The 13229-nt window shown below is 49.9% G+C and overlaps 1 protein-coding gene across 1 annotated transcript; it reads left to right on the forward strand.

Annotated features, from left to right (window-relative positions):
* The first annotated feature begins 9315 nt into the window (after positions 1-9315).
* Positions 9316-12880, forward strand: FOXI3 (forkhead box I3). The gene is made up of 2 exons (XM_075499147.1): positions 9316-10177; positions 11359-12880. Exons 1-2 carry the CDS (start codon positions 9469-9471, stop codon positions 11946-11948), a joined length of 1299 nt encoding a protein of 432 aa, XP_075355262.1. The 5' UTR covers positions 9316-9468; the 3' UTR covers positions 11949-12880.
* Positions 12881-13229: the final 349 nt, after the last annotated feature.

Genomic DNA, 13229 nt, shown 5'->3' on the forward strand with positions numbered 1-13229 from the left:
TTTTCTCCTGGTCTTCGTCTGGCTCACACCAATGTTTGATCTGCACCATTCATCATTGGACACAGCAACTGACTGGGCACATCTGATGAACTGGCACCACCACTGAAGATGTGATCATCCTCAGGCTCTTGATCTCCTTGTCTGACTTTGCCCAAAGTCTTTGGTGACTGTAACTCCATCCTTCACTGTCTACAGGCAGCTCCAGAAGTTGCTGCAAATTATCAAGTCACCCTGTCTGCTACCAGTCATTGTGTTGAACCAGTTGTTCAGCTTGCTCTTGACCAGGACTGCTGACCTCACCTCTTCATAATGTTTTTCAGAAGCTTCTTACACATATCATATAGCCCTAGGACACTCCACACACCTATTGCAACACACCGGGTCAAATGACTTCTTGAAATTGTGCAACTGAAGTTCTTGATATCTATGAACTTGCCAGTGCCCAGCCTCTTGCACTGGTTTTGCTGTACTGTCCCTCTCGCTTTGTGGAAACTGAATCCACCTTCTGAATCCTCCAGCAAGGAACACAGAGAGGAATTTGCCTAGGTATCAGGAAATGCACAGAATTTGGAAGGTCACCATTGTGGGAATTTGCTTACTAGGATCCACTTTTCCTTGTTCAGGGGATCTTTTCCTTCCTGATAATATACGATTGCCTGGCTGGGTTATGACGCATGCTACTGCCCCATCAATCCATTCTCAGCCCCTCAGATTTCTTGAGTCCCTTCTTTGCAGCCTCTGCCAGCAAGATTCTTCTTGTCATCCTGCTCCTGAAGCATTATAATCTCCCAAACACTGAGAATCTCTTCATCTCTTGATCGGTCATCCGTAAAGACTCTGGTAATATTTCACCCATCTCTTCAGCCTCTCCTTTTCTGAAAGCAGGGGGCTCTCCTCAAGCTTAATGTTGTGGAGAGTACACTTGTTCTTCTTCCTTAGCATCTGTTATAAAAGGCCATCTTGATTTGGGCTTTCACAAGAACGTTTTAATGCTGCCTTGCTTTTTAAACCAATTCTCCTTGACTGCCCTTGCTATTTGACTTTTGCCCAGCTCTGGGTATGCCTGCTCAGGGTATGTCTTTTCCCCTATGCATTCTGCTTATCACTGGCCAGGTGGAGAATGTGTTCCAACACCCAGGCTTAGAGGCTGCCTGCTTTCTTTCTCAGCCATGTTAAATAAATGTTGTTGAGACAGATGGTGAGGTTATGACTGCAGAAGACCACTGCTCCAGGGGATAGCCAGTGCTTGCTCTTTCTCTAACTGCTAATTTTGGTCTTCCTAAATGCCAGTCAGAGCTTTTCAGCTCTGCTGCCTGTTTAGTTTGCACTTGCACCTCTTTTTGCATATGTAGAGTCTGTAGAGCCTCATGAAAGCCTGCAGGCACTTGCCATATTTCCTCCTGGTTACTATTGTCTTTGCCAATCTTTAGCATGTGCCAGTCAGTCACAAACATCAGTTACTAGGTACGTGAATGGTTCACTCCCAAGGTACGGCTTAGGCATGCCTTGACTGGTAGCAAAATCACCTGAAATTCTTCAAAGAAATCAAGGAAATTCTTCCTTGGAATCTGTCATAGGAGCCCATACATCTATAAGCGCTACGGAACCTGTTCCACAGCCCTAAACTGAAGGGCTGACTTCTGAAAGGTGACAAATCTTGAGTTGACCAGGGTTTTCTTTTTCCTACTGTGATTCCTGCTGATGCCTCTCTTGTGTTTTGCATCATTGCCTTAAAACAAGGTTTTCCCATATGGCATTGCTACCTTGTCTGTCCACCTGATTTTCAAAAGGTGCACAGTATTATGCTGGTACATCTCTAACTTGCTCATTAGGAGTGAAATTTTACCCAAACTGATCTCAGATTCCTGCTTCTGCTGGCCAAAGCTTCCATTAACAGCAATCCTTTCACTGGACCACTTCCCCTCATGAGACACTGACCTAGTTACAGATATCAGATAGCATCTACATGGCCAAGAAGACTGAATAGAGATCAAAACATTTCTTGCCAGTAGCCTTCATGACAGACACGGCCCTGTGGGTCTCAGCAGATGTTGCTCTTATGAGTGGGTTTTTGAGATCTTATGAGATCTTATGAGTGGGTTTTTGGCTTAGATGATGACATGGTGCTCAGCCCTTCTCATAAGAGCCGTACTTCCTAGAGAGGACAACTCTTATTTAGGCATCACAGCAGTATCTAAATTATCCAAATCACCTGCCTGGCTGGGCACTAAAACCTGGACAGAAATATCACTGTATTGGGCAAAATTAAGCACCGTGCAAAGACAGCAAACCAACCAAGGAAAGCTCTGAGTCTGGAGCTGGAGTATAATGCAATGTTCAAGGCAGGACTGATGGTAGGAAAATGGGAACATGGGAGATGACTGTGGACAGCCCACATGCATGCAGAAGGATCCAGGCTAAAGTTTCTCCTAGTAGCTGTCTTCATTCAAGTATGTATTAGAAAAAAATGTCCCACCTTGATTTTAAAATTGGTGGAGAATCCACAATAAGTCCTGGTAATTTGTTCTAACCATTATGCATGATAGTAAAACCTGATACTTTGCAATTAATTCAGTTGCACACAAAGGCTTTTAGAGCTGTCTGAGGTTCCCTACAGCATCTGACCTGCAGTGCCTGACATACTTGAAACAGTGCCGGTGGGAGACCTCTGGAGACTGCAAAGCACCTCAAATAGTCCCAGCTATCCCTGTGTGAGCAGCTGAATCGAGCCCCTTCTATCTGTCCTGCTTCAGTTCTGGCCACTGGTTCCCGTTTTGTCCTTTATCCTCATGCTTCTGCTCTTGTGTAGGTATTTATAGACTGCAAACAAGTCACCCATAATATTCCCTTCCTGTAAGTAATTAAAGTGAGTTCCTTGAGAAGCTTCAAGGCTTAGCTGCACATGGTGTGCAGTGGTATCTTCTCAGGAACACAGTTTCTACCAGTTTTATTTGATGTTCCCTAGCTCTTGTATTTGACTAGATAGTAAACAACTTCATCCCTGTTACTTTACCCTGCTACTCATTATTTTATAGGTGCTATCATAATTTGATGCACTACCAATATGCAATTATTATAATTCATAGAATCATTTAGGTTGGAAAAGACCCTTAAGATCGTTCTTTATTTCTATGCCTCATTCACCCCGAGATCACAACAAGGAACAGATGATTATTCACAAGAACCCCAACAATTTAAAAAAAAAAAATTGTTAATTTCCAGGATGGACTCCATCAGTCATCAGTCTCAGATTTTGTTCCTAAATGTGTCCTTTTGCTTCTCTGTATGAAAACACACTCTGCCCATTTGCTCACAGTTGCCATGCAGAGATGGAGGTAGCTCAGCGTCAGTGAACTGTCCTTTTCACTATTTAACACTCCATAGCCCCAGTTTTAGACTCTTACACATTTGGCCTACAAGGATTCTTTATTTTCCCCCCAAATCAATGACAGAAACAGAATAATGAACAAGTTTCTACAGGATATCCCTGCAAAGAGACTCAAGGATTCATTTTTCACAGTGACATTTGGAGATCTGTGTTTAACCAGTTAGATAACTTAATTTGCACCATGTTGATTTTATACCCTTTTTTAAAAATCCACCTCCAACATGGCATTAACCAAACACTTTCAGAAATCAGTTACATCAAGAGTTGCTCACTCTTACTGGAGAACAACAGCAAGTTGATTTGACAAGGCCTATGTTCTATATACACACACTCGTTTGCATCAATTTCATTGCCTTCCTTTAAGAATTCATTAATCAAGTGACGTGCCCACTATTCCTTGCCTTTAACAGTGACAGGCTGACAGTCTTCGCACTACCCAAATCATTTACCCAGTTCTTTTAAATAATGAGCCAATATCAGCTTTCTTACTCCTCTAAAATCTTTCTAGTGTCCCAAAATGAAAAGTCAGCATTAATGGCCCACATGATATGTTCCTGGTTCCAAGAGTTCTGAAACTCTTGGCTGTGAATTACTGGGACTGGCTGATCATAAAATATTTAATTTATGTGGTTGCTATTTAACATAATCCCTAGTTATTAATGGAGCCCAAAATGCTCTTTCACCAGCACCTGATACTAATACAATATCTGATTTTCTCCTCCAGACAAACATGGAAAAGAAGTATTTATTTAATACTCCTCCGTTATCTTGTGGTGGTGGTGATGGCAGTTACTGCCTTTATCTACTAATAGTTTTGATTATTTTTACCTTAGCTGACCATAAATTTATCTTTATGTTTTTCTACTTCTATTACTCATTCCAGGGCAGAGGCGGCCTATTCAGATGAATTAAGACCAAAAGATACTGGCCTTTACCTTACTCTATAGGAGCGATCACTATAGGGCAACCAGCCCAGAGCACTAAGCTCCATTTCAAATATCCCATTACACATCAAAAACACATAAAAAGCACAAAGATGTTCCTTTATTTCAGCCCAGGTCAGCTTCCAGCTTTAAACAGGGAGGGATGAAGCTCCCTGCTTAACACTCCTCCCAGAAAGACGCTAGCCGATAGTACCAAATTAGCCACACCTCATTGTCAGGTGGATTTTTTTATTGTTGCAAAAATAAAATGAGGAAGGATTAAATTCGTGGGATCAGAGTGGGGATTTTTAAATGCTTTTTATGCATCTTAAGCCCGAGGAGAGGCAGGAGGAATGCAGGGCACTGAGAGCTTCTGCAAACGTGCTTCCAAACACCTGGAGCGTGTGCTTAATCCACCCGCAAACAGTTGACTTCCTTCTGTCTCCCACCAGGCTCCTCTTCCCCGCAAAACCCAAAAGTCAGGCTTCGTTCCCAGTTTTGGTAAAATCACTTCTGACACGCAGAGCTGCTGAAGCCTGGCCATATCCCTTTGTCCCCCAAAACTCTGGAATTCCCACTTGCAACTGTCTCACTCCCAAGGTGTCTATTTAATCCCACTTTTATTAGGAGCACAGCTCCGGGTAGGTTACAGAGGTTACAAACAATGAAGCTTTTATCAAAACTTTGGCTAATCAGTCGCTAACAAGCTCTCATTCAGGAAGGGGCAAGGCAGGCCCAGGCTAAAACTAACCTGAGGGGGTAAAAAAAGAAAAAAAAAAAAAAAAAAAAAAAGCACTGGGGAGAGGGTGTTTCTTTAGAGCTGGATCAGTGCCCCAGTCCACAACCACAGAAACTCTTGTGCGAGCACAGCAGCCAGAAAAAGCAGCCAGGAGTGGACACAGAGCAGAACTGCTTCTTTCAGCGATGGTGTTCGCTCACAATAGCACACAACAGCTCACAAAGTGCTGGAGTAACTACGGCTTGCGATAAACTATGATTAATGAGTACAGGGGCTCCATCACGCTCAGCACCATATAAATGCACCGGGAAAATATTTGCTATTCCAAAATGCTAACCCTTGGTCTGCAGCCTGCAGTGTTTTTACGGAGACTGTGAACTAGAAACAAAATCAAACCAAGCCTGTTGTCAGTAGCCTGAAAATCATGGAATGAGGACACCTCCCCAGGAAATGTTGTAGGGTCTGAAAAATCAAGAAAGATTTGAAAACCTCTGATCTTATCATAAGGTAAGTTGGCAAAATTTGATCACCAGAACTTCAGTCCAATAGATGACTAGATACAAGGAGGGAGAAATATACATTACTCTCCTTAGGTAAGGGATAAAAATTACTTCAACCTGTATACACGTACACAGAACACCCTTCCCAAATTCATGGCAGTGAAACATCTATTGCACATCATCAGATATTCTCTGTTACCCGTTTGCAGGACAAATCAGATCGAAAAAAAGAGACTTTCTTAGAGCATATTAATAGGTGTAAAGTACCCAGTCTAGGAAGGAATAGGTTTAGCTGTAAATAAGGGAGTGGTACTAGAGCTTAAATTTAATTTGAGCTGTTCTTAGTCAATTCCTTCATATTCTTGAGAGTGGAGCCACAGTACTGGACCACTGCAAGAGAAAAGGTAATTCTCCCGTCTTGTCCCTGAGGATAAAGAACTCATTCCCAATTTCATTGATTACTCTGGAGAAAGATATAAAAGAATTCTTCATGTGCAGACTGTATGTGGGCCATAGAGTTACTGCCTTGCCTCTTGCCACCCCTGGGGAAAAAGTGAGACTTATATTGCAACTGCAGCCAAAACAAACCAAACCTGTGGTTCCTGCTTCACTGCAGCAATTCGGAGGCATTGAAGGGATCCTGGTCTCTCTCCTACTGGTAAAGTCAAGAGCAGCCAATATGGGCTACTAGGTCCCGACCCTCCAGCACGTTCCCCGTGCCTAGACCTCAGCATCCTCGGGAAATGGAGAGAGACCCAGGTGGGTGCAGGTATCGGTTCCCGCTGCGAGGCTGGGTGCTCACGTCTGAAGCATTTTCAGGTTTCCGTGTTCAGCTGTACACACCTGAGATTCACAACGGGGAAGTTAAGCCTGTACCTACATGTTCAGAGGAGCAGGGCCTTAGAGGCAAAGACAGTGTCTTCCTAGCAGGGGGAAAAGCGCTTGCTGCGTGCATGACAAGGACAAGCGCAACACCAAAGCGAATGGCGTGGCTAGCACAAGGCAAGGATGGGGAGGACCTTGCTCTCTTGCAGCGCTTTTCCTGGGGAAGTCTTGAAACACTTTCCAAGGCAGCTGGCTGGAGAGGTTTGCACGTAATGGCAGCTGGCTGGGGATACGGTTCAGCCCCGACTCCCAGGTGCCATGGGCTCCCCTACCCGGCAGACCTCACTGCCACGCTCGTAATGCCAATGCTAACGAATGTCCCGGCGACTCGGTAATAACAGAGTAATTCCACAGCGTTGCTCAAGCCCAACCCCAAATCTGCTCACAGTGATGGACAGTAGCCTCAGACTCTTACCTTGAAACTGATTTCAGTTTTGGATTTCGGCACCTTGCTTGCCAGCTTCTCGGTGCATTTCTGAAAGGCAAACGTCTCCCAGACCTCTCTGGGAAACAGCAGCATTTAGAAAGCAGAGGCAGCGTGCTGGATCTCTTCATGCTGCTCTCCTCGTGCCTTGGCAGAAGGGAACGGCAACAGGTTTGTACTAAGAGCTGACGATGTTTCGAGGCAACACTGCATGCTACTTGCAGGATAAACGCATTAAGAAAATTAAACATTTTTACAGCCGTCACACCATCAAAGCTTTATTCTCTCCACTCTTTAAAATTAAGTGTTGGTTTGCATATCCGTGCCATCCCGGCTGTGTAATAACCTCTCTAAAGCTATTTTTGTTTCACATTCCTTACTATTTGGTAAAGCAAGCTGGAGTTTTCTGAGGACACGCATTTTTATTAGAGCTAATTCAGCATTATTTTCTCACCCGTTTCCTTTGTTGGAAGCAGGGAAATCAAGTAAAGAAAACTCGAAGGCAGCACACCATGCCTGTGAGGGAAACTGCCTTCCCCGCCCCGCCATAGCCGGGCTGTTCCTCTAGATGGCCCTGCCTTTGCCGAAATACATCAAATCCCTGAAGCAAAAATCGCAATTTCGAGCGATACGGCGATACCACTGACTGCTCCTCTCCCTCCCGCAACGATTGCGGGTTTTCTGAGCAACGCATAAACGCAGATTTGTTGTAGTTTTAGAGAATAACATTTTCGGCTTAGCTCTTCACACACAGAGGGAAGTTGCTTTTGAAAAATCTACCTGCTTCTTGTCCTTTAGATGCCCTTTCTAGCTGTGATTGCCCCATAAACTGCTTGGTTTAGATGCCTGTTGTCCGGTCAGGCTTCAAATCAGCATTTTCCAGTGCGACCCTTCTCCAAAGAGATGCGGAGCTGTTATAAAGAATACAGGCAAGGACGCTGAGAAGGGAAAAGGCACCTTGCGAAACATAATGTACAATTTTCTCCTGCTGTTCTGGCTATCCAAATACACACGGTGAGCTCTTTCCCCAAAAGATGCAAAATAAAATCAGCAGCAGCAACAGCGACAGCAACAAAATAACAACAGAAAAAAAACCAACCCAACCCCAAATTCCCCCCAAAAAAACCAAACACCTCCCCTTATGATTAAAGGAGGAAACCCCAAATCATAATTCTTTATCACACTCACTTTTAAGTGATTCTCTGTCTCCAAACTGTCTGTCCACTTGTTTTAAAACGAAATATAATGGTGAAAATCCTCCAGTTATTACATCCCTGCTTAGGTCACCCGAGGGATGAAAATTTGGGATTGGAGGTAGCCCGGGAAAGCTGCCCCGATTCAGCTTCACTAATTTAATGTGCGTTTATAACTATTTTATCAAAGACATAAACTGCAAAGGCTTTTCCCAAACTCTCCTCTCTCCCCAAAACCCTGATGTCAAATCAAGACAGCCAGCGCTTGCAACCCTGGGGAGAGCGCTTCGCATCTCTACCTGGAAAGGGGATTTTTAGGCATTTTTACCAGCAGAAAAACGAATAAGAATCCCGTTTAAGACCCGGGGATTTACATCTTCCGCACCATTCTCCCGCACTAAATTCTCCCGCACCATTGACCGTATTTGTCTTCTTATACGTATGGGTCCGATCGTGTGCTTTGCTCCGGAGGAGAAGGATTTGCCGGAGCTGGTCCCCGTACAAACCCCGGGGTGTCGGGATCGTTAGGAATACCGAGAGCTTTTCTCTGCCAAAGGATGCGCTTTCCCTCAAGCTCCCCCGGAGCACGAAGGCGAAAATCAACTTTTATTCATTAAATCGCACCCCGCGACTGCCAGCCCTTCCCTCCCGCAGGACGAGCGAACACGCCGATGTTGTTTGTTTGTTTAATTTTGGGCAATTCCTTATCCAACGCTAATTAACTGCGATCTCAGCCCCGGCTGTTGCGAGACGGGAGGCAAAGTTACACATAAATAACAGAGTTTAAGCGAATTTCACCCTCCGCGTTCCCGTCGGGGCAACCGCAGCGATGCTAATCTCCCCCAGACCTCAATTTCGGGGCCGGTTTCGGGGCCGAAAGGATCAGGGACGATCGCATCCGTGGGAAAGGGGGATCGGATTCCCGAGCGCCGGGACAGCGCGGAGAGCCCCGGGGAGGGGGCGGCCGGGCAGCGCCGGGGCAGCGCGGAGAGACCCCCGGGACGGGACGGGACGGGACGGGACGGGACACACACACACACACACACAGCCGGGGGAGGGGGGCAGGCTGGGGGATGCTGCCCCCGCGCTGCCGGGAGCCAAACCCCCGGCACCTCCCGCAGCTCCCCCCGCCGGTCCCTCCCCCATCGCCGCTTTTGGGGCCCGGCCTTGCCCCCCTCCGCCTCCCTCCCCGGCGCGGAGCCGCGCTACTGGCTGCTCCCTGCGCGCCGCCGCCGCCCGCCCAGCCCCGGCCGCGGGCGGGGAGGCCGGGCGCACGGCAGCGCCTATAAGGGCCCCGCGCCGCAGCCCCCCGGGATTTTTTGGTCTGGGGCCACCGGGGCCGCGGGGGGGGGGGCTGTCCGCGGGAGAGGACGGGAGCGGGGGGGAGCGCCGGCCGCCCTGCATGGCCCAGGGATTATGAGCGCCGGTGAGTTGCAGCAGGCGCAGCCCAGAGCCTCGGCGCCGGCGGCCGCCCCCGCGCCCCCGCAGCCCCGCAGCGCTCAGGAAGCCCCCGACATGGCGGTGTACTGCAGCGAGAACTTCAGCGTCTACCCCCAGCCCAGCCTCCACCCGCCCGGCGCCGCTGCCGCCGCCGCCGCGGCCGCCGCAGCCGCCGCGGCCGCCGCCGCCTCCTCGGGGCAGCGGGCGGGCGGGTACGCGCTGGGGGACTACGGGGCGCCCGCCAACGCCGGCTACCTGTGGGGCATGAACAGCCCCGCGCCCTACCTGCAGGGCCCGCCCGGCTCCGCCGCCGCCGCCGCCGCGGCCGCCGCGCCCTTCCTGCCGCCGGCCTCGTACGGCTGCTCGCGGGGCGGGCAGCTGGTGGGCTCGCCCTCGGCGCCCGGCTCGCCGTCGGCGGGCGGCGCGGAGCTGAGCTGGCTGAGCCTGGCCAGCCAGGAGGAGCTGCTGAAGTTGGTGCGGCCGCCCTACTCCTACTCGGCGCTGATCGCCATGGCCATCCAGAGCGCGCCCGAAAGGAAGCTCACCCTCAGCCACATCTACCAGTACGTGGCCGAGAACTTCCCCTTCTACAAGCGCAGCAAGGCGGGATGGCAGAACAGCATCCGCCACAACCTCAGCCTCAACGACTGCTTCCGCAAGGTGCCCCGCGACGAGGACGACCCCGGTGAGGCGGCCGCGCCGGGCGGGAGGGTGGGCGGCGGGGGGGAGCGGCGGGCGCGCCCCTGTGAGGAGAGCGGGCGACAGGCGGTCCCCTTGTCCGGCGGGTCCCTTGTCCCCTCTAGCCGGGCGTTGTGAGGAGTCCGGGCTCGCTTGTCCCCTCGGGGCGGGTGCTGTGAGGAGACCGGGCTCCCTTGTCCCCGCCAGCAAGTCGCTGTGAGGAGACCGGGCTCCCTGGGTCCCTCGGGGCGGGTGCTGTGAGGAGACCGGGCTCCCTTGTCCCCGCCAGCAAGTCTCTGTGAGGAGACCGGGCTCCCTTGGTCCCTCGGAGAAGGTGCTGTGAGGAGACCGGGCTCCCTTGGTCCCTCGGGGCCGGTGGTGTGAGGAGACCGGGCTCCCTTCTCCCCTCAAGCCGGGCGCTGTGAGGGGAGCGGCCCCCGCTTCGCCCCCTCGGGCCCGGCGCTGGCCCCCGCGGGAGGTCTGGGCAAGGGGCGACTGGCCCCAGCCCTCATCCCCTCCCCGAGCTGGCCGGGTGGGCTGAGGCTGGGAGTGCCGGTTGTGCAAGGCCTGGCTCCTTCGGCTGTGATTCACGGCTCCCCTCCCTGCCCGCCGCTCGCCGGCCCGGCCCCGGGGCACAGCCGGTGCCCGGCAGTGGGCGGAAGGCGGAGGCGCGCCGGGACGGTGCCGGTCCGGCCCGGCAGGGAGGGGACGTGCCGGTCTGGGGCCTCTGGGGGGACGTTGTAGGGTCACTGCTCCCATCAGGCCCGGGCATGGGCAAGAGGTGTGTGGGGATAGCGAGTGCCACCACAGCCCCCTCACGCTAAGTAAGTGCCCCTGTTTGCTGTGAGGCAGCCAGAGCAAGGGGAGCCCTGCTTCGCGTTTCCTTTGGCCAGGTCTGAGGTAGAGGTGCAGATCCTCCAGGGAGGTTTATTCTGTGTGGTGGGGAGGTTCTCCTTAAGGTTCGTGTGGCCTTAAGGTTCACTTGGGCATTGGAGGAGTGGGTGTGATGATGTCCTGGAGCCAGGTTTTGGATCCTTGTACTGGCCAACAGTCAGAGGAGGAACAGGTGTAGGAGAGGTGTGGGTGCTGTGCCGATCGGACAAGGCATGCATGTTGCTTATCTGTCTGCAGTGGGGCTTGCTGTCACAGAATTTGACTTTGTCTCTTGTTTCTCCTGTTTTCCACCAGGGAAGGGAAACTACTGGACCTTAGATCCCAACTGTGAGAAGATGTTTGACAATGGGAACTTCCGTCGCAAACGAAAGCGGCGCTCTGAGCCCAACGCCCCCGCGACCGCATCTGCGGCCTCCTCTCTTGGGGGCCTGAAGGCCGAGGAAGAACGACCCATCGCAACCGCAGGCAAACCGTGTGGAAACAGCCCACCCCCAGAGCTGGACCCCTCGCCTTCTGCCAGGGACCATCCAAAAAGCTCCTCTCCCTCCGGTATCATTTCATCCACGCCTAGCTGCCTCAGCACCTTCTTCAGCGGCATGAGCTCCCTGAGCAGTGGAGGCAGCCGGCTGACGGGGGGTCTCGGCAGTGACCTGCATCACAGGAACTTCTCTGCTGGACAGCTGAGCAGTGGCACTTTCACCCCTTCCAGCAGCTCTTCTCAGGAGGTGCCTTCACCAGACCAGCTGCAGAGGGTTGCGGGACCTTCCCCTGCCTACTACAGCTCCTTCCATCCCAGCAGCAGCAGCCAGGGAGCCCAGTACAACCACTACTACAACTTCACGGTTAACAGCCTCATCTACACCCGGGATGGAACGGAGGTGTAGGATGCTGGGGCAGTGGGCTGGCGAGCGCTGCAAAGGGAATGGGAGTTGCAGGTGTTTGGCAGCACAGAGGACCGTATGCTTTTGCAAACAGCATTTCAATGTGGACGCTTCCCAGGAGTTCTTCCAGGAAGACAGATCTTCTCATCTTTCAAAATAAGAACACCCCCTAAACACCAGCAGAAGGCAGATGCAAAGTCTTTTCCCCATCCTGGAAAACGTTAGGTGGTTTAGATGGCTTGCCATCTAAATTCTGCAGACGAAAGCGAACTGAATTAATGTTTTCAGAGGTTTCTAATCCTGAATGTAGAATAAGAAGTTTAAAAACTATAACCATAAAGCGATATCAGCAAGAGCCAAGTGTTGACATCCAGTGGGTCTTAGAAGAGAACAGGAGAAAAAAAATGAAGAGATTTCTTATGAAGTGCCTTGTACAATGTATTAAAAAACTCTTCTGCCAGCAATTGCCTCTGTAAGCCCTTGCTTTCTGCCCTGATCCTGCAATATGCAATGCACGGGGGAGATACTCTGGGTAAACACCCACGCAAAACCTCCTTGAAACCCACGGAGGTTTGCTCTGGTCTTCCAGTGTATGGCATATTGTACAGCCAGGGCCTTGTCTTGTAAAACAATCTTTTTCCCTGAGCCTAGTACCAAAGATAACTCTAGCCATGCAGCTTTAGCACGAGAATAAACACTGGGGTATTTTTATACATATTTGTATGTAATGTAACTCTTCTGTACATATGTTTCTATGTGGTTTTATATTTGTAAATTATGCTCTGGAGCTGTACTTATTTATAATGTGTTTTAAACTTTGTTAAAGTTTATTTTACTTCGTTTCCCCTTCTTTTTTGTTGTTTTATTTGTTTTGAATTTTTTGTTGGTTTTGTTTTTGTTCGTTAGTGTATTAATGAAACTTTTCAGGCTGAACAGCTGTTGGGAATAAAATGTTAACAATTGTTAGATTTTTGCCTGGTTGTTCCTCAGTATGTTTGAGGTATTTTAAAACTCTGTGGGAGACAGGTTTTGCTTTCACTTGGTTTGGGATAAAAGGTGCAAAGATTTATGAACAATTTCATCTGCGCAGTAAGACAGAAAAAAACCTGCTCTGGGCCCAAAGGAGACGCATCTGAGCTGATTTGCAGCCTCTCATAGTCTCACTGTGCAGAGTGAGCACTCTGGGCTTTTTTGTTTGTTTGTTTTTGTCAATGGTCTGAATTACAGCTGTCCGAATTTTCAGCCTGGTTTTTTCAGGTCTGAATTTTCAGCCTGGTTTAGTAA

This window comes from Mycteria americana, chromosome 4, assembly GCF_035582795.1.
Source record: "Mycteria americana isolate JAX WOST 10 ecotype Jacksonville Zoo and Gardens chromosome 4, USCA_MyAme_1.0, whole genome shotgun sequence".
Lineage (NCBI taxonomy): Eukaryota > Metazoa > Chordata > Aves > Ciconiiformes > Ciconiidae > Mycteria > Mycteria americana.

Coding starts and splice junctions, on each gene's coding strand:
- FOXI3 (XM_075499147.1), top strand. CDS start 9,469: ATGAGCGCCGGTGAGTTGCAGCAGGCGCAGCCCAGAGCCTCGGCGCCG. Junction 10,178..11,358: donor CCGCGACGAGGACGACCCCG/GTGAGGCGGCCG, acceptor GTTTTCCACCAG/GGAAGGGAAACTACTGGACC.